Source organism: Myotis davidii, unplaced genomic scaffold, assembly GCF_000327345.1.
Source record: "Myotis davidii unplaced genomic scaffold, ASM32734v1 scaffold88, whole genome shotgun sequence".
NCBI lineage: Eukaryota > Metazoa > Chordata > Mammalia > Chiroptera > Vespertilionidae > Myotis > Myotis davidii.
Window position 1 is genome coordinate 1553039 of NW_006300377.1, and position 5972 is coordinate 1559010.

Genomic DNA, 5972 nt, shown 5'->3' on the forward strand with positions numbered 1-5972 from the left:
GGCGGGGCCCCCCAGCCAGCCTGTCCCAGATCTCAAGACTTCTAGGGAAATGAACTCGGGGTTTTCCTCTCAAAGGTTAGGGGCTCTTGTAGGAGCAATGGTGAGCAGCCAGCATGTGCTGAGCACTGACTATGTGCCAGGCACCCTTCTAAGCACTGACGATGCGTTAACTCATGTGATCCTCCCAACAACCCCGAGAGATTATCAACCCCACCCATCTCCGGTGAGGAGCAAGTGGCTCTGAACAAGGCTGCCAGAGGGCCAGGGCCAGGATTCCAGAGCCCACGGGCTCAGCCACCGCACTAGGCTGCCCCTGGGGGTGTGGAGAGAGCGCCCCACCATTAGAGGAGAAATGTGCCCAGTGCTCGAGGCAGAGGCTACGGCCACACACACAGGGTCTGCTCTGGGGAGAAGCAGGGCTCCTGGGGCGGCAATCCCGCCCCCACCCAGAGGTGTCACTCACCTGTGATGGGCACATCGGGCCGGGGCTGCTCCTTTCTCCAGGATGGCACGAACACCGTGATGTCTGTGTGGCCCCGCTCCAGAAACCAGTTCACGGCCAGCAGGATGCCCCGGCAGGAGAAGACCTCCTTGTTCCCATGGCTGTCGGGAAGAGGAGGGGCATCAGGAGGGAGGGAGTCCCACTCTAGCCCCTGCCCTGGCTCTCAGCCCACCCCTTTCAGGCCGGGGCCCACGCCTGCATTCCCTGCTGGTTTCCACAGCGCCCAGGATGACCAGACCTGGGACTTTCCCTGAGGTCCCATCTCCCAACAGTGAGGAAACGCCCAGGAATCTGGCAACACTCGCTCCCCATGTGGGGGAGGGTCAGGCTGCTTGCAACACACCTGGGGGTGGGGGAAAGGCGCTGGAGACTTCTGGTTCCTGCCCCACCCGGGGTGCTGGGACCAGGGGACACAGATGTACACAGGCAGACTGAGTCACCACCCTCCCTCATCCAGGGGCGGGCGTGGGGGAGGCACCCGCCCCGTAACAGAAGAGAAACCAGATTGTTCTGGATTAAAGTTCAGTCCTGCACTAACCTCAGGGGCTGGGGCTGGGGCTGAGGAGGATGAAGGGGAAGGAGCCACACCCCCACCTCCCGGGAGGGAAGGCAGCCACTGATGCGGGAGGCTGCCGAGGAGCCTTTCAGTTTGAAAGTGAAAGGACACAGCTTTTCCTCTCAAGACCGCCAATTCCCCAAAATGCCTAAATTGCCCTGTCTTCTCTTCCCCCCTCTCAGAAGGGCATGACCTGAGGTAGGAAGACAGTCTGGACCCGGGGACTCCGAGGAGTTGGGACACGGGACATGCCCCTGCCATGGTCTCATGACCACACCGCACCCCATCCTGATGCGGCTGGATCCTGAGTTGCTGCGGGGTTGCTCTGGCTCAGTTTCCCTATCTGAGAAATGGGCCTGGCTGTCTGCAGCCTCCTTGAGAAGGGCCCATATCAGTGGGACAACTTTCCTGTTTGCTTGAGGCCAAAGACAGTCCAGCAAAGTGGAGGGTCTCGCTGGATTCTTGGGTGTGTGTGGGGGGGGCGGGGGAGCTCCCAGGTAATACTGGGTGTGGTGGAAGAGCTCCGGACCAGGCTGGCGGGCTGGAGGCCAGCTGGAGATCTCTCCCCCACACTGCTGGCCTCTCACTAATCCCTCAGTGAACAACTCAGACTCTCATATTTGGCAAATCAAACAGAATAAACGTTACACAAGAGACTCAAGTCCATGGCCGACCACATCCTGTGGGTGGCTTCTGGTGGTGGTGGGGTGATAGCTGAGCCCCAAGAGAAGGTGGGAGGCAGGGCAGCTGGGGGCACAGAAGCTACTGGCGGTGAGGCCGGGACTCCTGGGTCTGAAGGTCTCTGTAAACTGCAGGGGAGGCAAAGTCCGGCCTGAAGGCAGTGCTCATCCTGCCAGGTGGGGCTTCCCCGCCAGGTGCATCCGCCAACTGCTTAGGATACCAGTTAACATCCACTAGCTCGGCACCAGGCCCTGATCTATGAGCAAGCCCCTGCGGAGGGTTCTCCCGTTAAAGGCTCCTTTCCCTGTAGTCAGGTGAAAAACGGTGGCCCACAGAGGACCAGTGGTTGCCAGCACCACCCAGCAGCAATTGTGGAGCAGGGATGCAACCCCAGAACCTGTGCTCAGAAGCACCATGTCGATTTTGAGGGGCCAACCTGGCCGTAGGGATGGAGGGGGATCAGCGGGTACCCAGCTCCGACGGGAGGCCAGGCGCATCCCACACCTCCTTGCTCCCTCCTTTCCCAAGCTAGCTGCAGCGAAGGAAAGCCAGGCTCTGAGAGTCCTCGAAGATGCCCTGGCTGGTGGTAAGAGAGAGAACCTGAACCCAGGCCAGGGCCACTGGATTGCGTTCCTGTCCCCAACAGCAAGATCTGAAGTTAATTAGAAGAAAAAGCTCCCAGCCCTCGCCGGTTTGGCTCAGTGCATAGTGTCAGCCTGTGGACTGAAGGGTCCTGGGTTTGATTCCGGTCAAGGGCACATGCCCGGCTTGTGGGCTCAATCCCTAGTGGGGGATGTTCAGGAGGCAGCCAATCAATGATTCTCTCTCTTCATTGATATTTCTCTCTCTCTCTCTCCCTCTCCCTTCCTCTCTGAGATCAATAAAAATATATTAAAAAAAGAAAAGGTAAAAGCTTCCAAACTTGAGTTTGTACCGTGTTAGGAGGCAGGGGCAGGCCGGGGACAGGAAAAATGACGCATCTGGCAAACTTCTCCCCCATCAGGTCCCATGTGAGGGGCCAGCACCTCCGAGAAGCCTTCCCTGGCCTTCCAGGACGGGTAATGCCCACTGCAGTGCAGGACGAAAGCTGGCTGTCGGGAGGCACGCCCGGACTGGGAGGGCAGTACCAGGTGCTCCGCTCCCCGCATCACCTCACTCCCTTCCCTGGGCCTTCTGCTCTGTCTTCCCGGGACTGCAGGGATGCGATCATCCCTGGCTTGGCTTCCTCTCGCAGGTATGCAGTCTGCACGTGCACCCACTTAACTCCTCCTATACACACGTGTGTACATGCAATGCCCCATCCTAGGCCAGTATCTTCAAGCCCTGGGACTTCATGGAATGCCAGGGCTTCCAGGTCAGCGCACTGCCTTTGTGCATCAAAAGCCTTGGCTGGGGCAAGTCTGATCTCAGCCTGCCCCTCCCTCCTAACACTTGGTACAAACTCAAGTTTGGGAGCCGTTTCTCCTCATGAACTTCAGATCTTGCTGGTGGGGATAGGAAGGCAACCCAGGGGCCCCAGGCCTGGGCTCAGCTTCTGTCTCTTAACTCTAGCCCTAGTCTTCAGAATGTCCCCGGGGCAGGGAGTCAGAGCCTTGCTCTTGGCAGAAGTGGAACATCACAGACAGCCCTCCCAGGCCGGGAGTGCCTCGACAGCTACCTTCAGGCCCTCTCATTGCCATGGAGGAAGCTGTCAGCACAGGAAAACCAGATATCCTCCCACCCCCACCGCAGTCCTGTTTGCCCAGAAGGTCAAGGCCCCTCAGCCTGGCTAACTAGACCCTGGTAAGAGACTCAGTGGCTCCCACCCTAGGACAGAGGGCTGGGTCAAAGCCAGGCTACCCAGGTGAAAAGATCTGCCAGGGCTGGGCCCGGCTAGAGAAAAATTCCCTTAGAAGGAAACAGAGGTGAATTTCCCCACGATTTGCATACGGTGTGGGCTGGCCCATCTGCCCTTGTGGGGGAGGGGGCAGCAGGGCAGGAACCCAGAAACAGCTGAGACAGGAAGTCTGAGGCTGGAATTCCCCTCCGCCAGAGCCTCAGCTCAGAAACCCCCCGTGGCTCTGCCCCTCCAGCCAGCTCCTCTAGCCACCCCCTCCATGGTCTGCCCCTCCTCCCTCCCAGGCTCCACCTTCTTCTGCCAGGATACAAACACACACACAGCACATGGCTGCTCCCGGCTCAGCACTCTGGCCCACAGACCTATCCAGCCACACGCTGATGGAGCCTGAGAGGGGGACCCCTGACTTTCAAAGCACATGCTGTGACCAGCAGCCACTGGCACATGGGAGCCAGCTTCACCCAAACTTCTACCCATTTCAGAGATGGGAAGACTGATCTAAAGATGGCTAAAGCTGGGCCAGGACCAACCAGACAGCTGACTTGACCCAGCTGGGCAGTAGGAGGGGCAGAAGGGGGCCAAGGGCACGGAGGCCTCAGGCAGTGCACTTGGGAGGTCCCTAAGAGCAGCCAGTAGCCCGCCCATGTCTGGGGGCTCCCCGTCTTCACCCATAGGTACTTTTCCTCATTGGAGGGACTAGAAGGAAGCAGGGCCAGCGCAACCCTGGCTTCAGCCCATCCCATTCCGTTAAAGCTTGTGTGTGTGTGGGGGGTGGGGGGGAATGGGGTTGAGTCCTGGCTCTGGCCCCAGGCAGTCCCCAGAGCCCAGTCCAGCCTAGATGGCTCTAGCTGAATCACAATAGACCCAGCTCACCTGAAGCCACAGCATCAGGTCACTGGTCCATAGGCCCCACAAAGAGCCAGAGCTCGAGATCACCCTTGGTCATAGCCACAAAGGCCTCAGGAGCTGGTCTGCTTCCATGGGAGCCCAGACCCTGAATCACTGTAATGGTATCAACTGCTGCTGTTTCCTGAGCAGCTACTCTAGTACTGAAGTGACTCCTTCCAACCAGCACCTGAGGGCTGGGTGAGAACTGATAACAGGAGAAGGAGGCTCAGTGAGGGCAAATGACTCCAGGCCCTTCTCGGATGAGCTGGAGCCCGTCTGATTCCTTCCGTGATGCTGCCTCAAGTCACAGGAGAGGAACTTAGACCCTCAGGAAGGCAGAAAGCACAGGGTGAGCTCTAGAGACAGAGGCCCCAAGTTCGAATCTGTGTTCCACTGCTCCCCAGTACTGTGACCCTGAGCAAGTCTTTGAGCCTCTGTTCTCATCCCTAAAACATTCCTAGCAAATCCACTTCCAAGAGGCCGTGAGGATTATGGGGGCCTCCTGACGCACAGTAGGGCCTCACTAAAGGGCTTTCCTTTCCTTGATAAAAGTATGTGAGAAGATGTCAAACTCTTTCCTGAAGGCCCCTCTACCAGACATGCAGACACAGGGCCACCATTCCCAGCCACGTCTCAGCCACCAAAGTGACACGTACCTCATGGCCACATTGCTCCCGTCGATGACCACGGGCCTCAGGTCACTGCCCTCCTTGTCCTCCTCCAGGGATGAGGGCTCCAGGGTGGGAGCCTTGGGGGTGCCCCCACCGCGGGGGACCAGGGGAAGCTGAGGACAGGGGTCCGGCGAGGCCTGGTGCTCCCGCTCGGCGACTGACCCATGCTTCACCAGCTCGCCCAGCACGGTGTTGGTGTCTGCGTGGACGCCCAGCTTCTGCAGGACGCTGTGGATCTCGGCGGAGGAGTAGCCCAGCTTCCGGAAGAAGTCCACCTTCATCTGCAGCTCGGCAGCAGAGGCCTCCTCCGCGTGGGGCTCCTGGGCTGGCCTGTCTTCAGGTTCCCACAGACTCATGGTGGGGGCTGGCTTCTGGGTGGGCCTCTCCCCGCCAGCCACTCACAGATCAGACCGGTGGAAGGCACCAGTCACAGCTCCTGGTAGGAAAACCACAGGGTTAGGGATGGGGAATGGCTCTCTTCCACCCCCCTCCGCCCCGCCCCGCCCCACCCAGCGGAAGGAGGCACGCTGGTGGCACTCTGCACACATCTGGTCATCCTCCCACAGCGCCCCGGCGAGGGGTCAGCATTCCCAAGGATGAAACTGAGCCACAGACACGAAGCACTTGCTCAAGGTCATCCGGATGGTAGGCTGGTGTCGCAAGTATTTGAACTTAGTCTGACTCCACCTCCTACCCCAAGCTCAGCCCCACCCCAACCCAAGGGACCCAGATGTCCTGGGAGGCCTTAGAAAACCTTGCCGCGTCCCCACAGCTGCGGGGCGGGGCGCTCCGATGGAAACCCAGCGTTGGAACTGAGCTGGGGGGTGGGGGTGGGGG

General features: G+C 59.5%; 1 protein-coding gene across 3 annotated transcripts in view; it reads right to left on the reverse strand.

Moving 5' to 3' along the window:
- Positions 1-5850, reverse strand: part of ZC3H12A (zinc finger CCCH-type containing 12A) — a 12530-nt gene extending 6680 nt beyond the window's left edge. The window contains exons 1-2 of one of the 3 annotated variants that reach the window (XM_006777281.2): positions 5121-5850; positions 464-603 (exon numbers count right to left, since the gene is read on the reverse strand). In XM_006777281.2, coding sequence (XP_006777344.1) covers positions 464-603; positions 5121-5491 — 511 coding nt within the window. In that variant the 5' untranslated portion in view covers positions 5492-5850. Of the gene's footprint in view, positions 1-463; positions 604-740; positions 1208-3002; positions 3804-5120 lie in introns of those variants that run through there. The other 2 variants (XM_015572814.1, XM_015572813.1) reach the window with 2 other exon arrangements.
- Between the last annotated feature and the right edge of the window lie 122 nt (positions 5851-5972).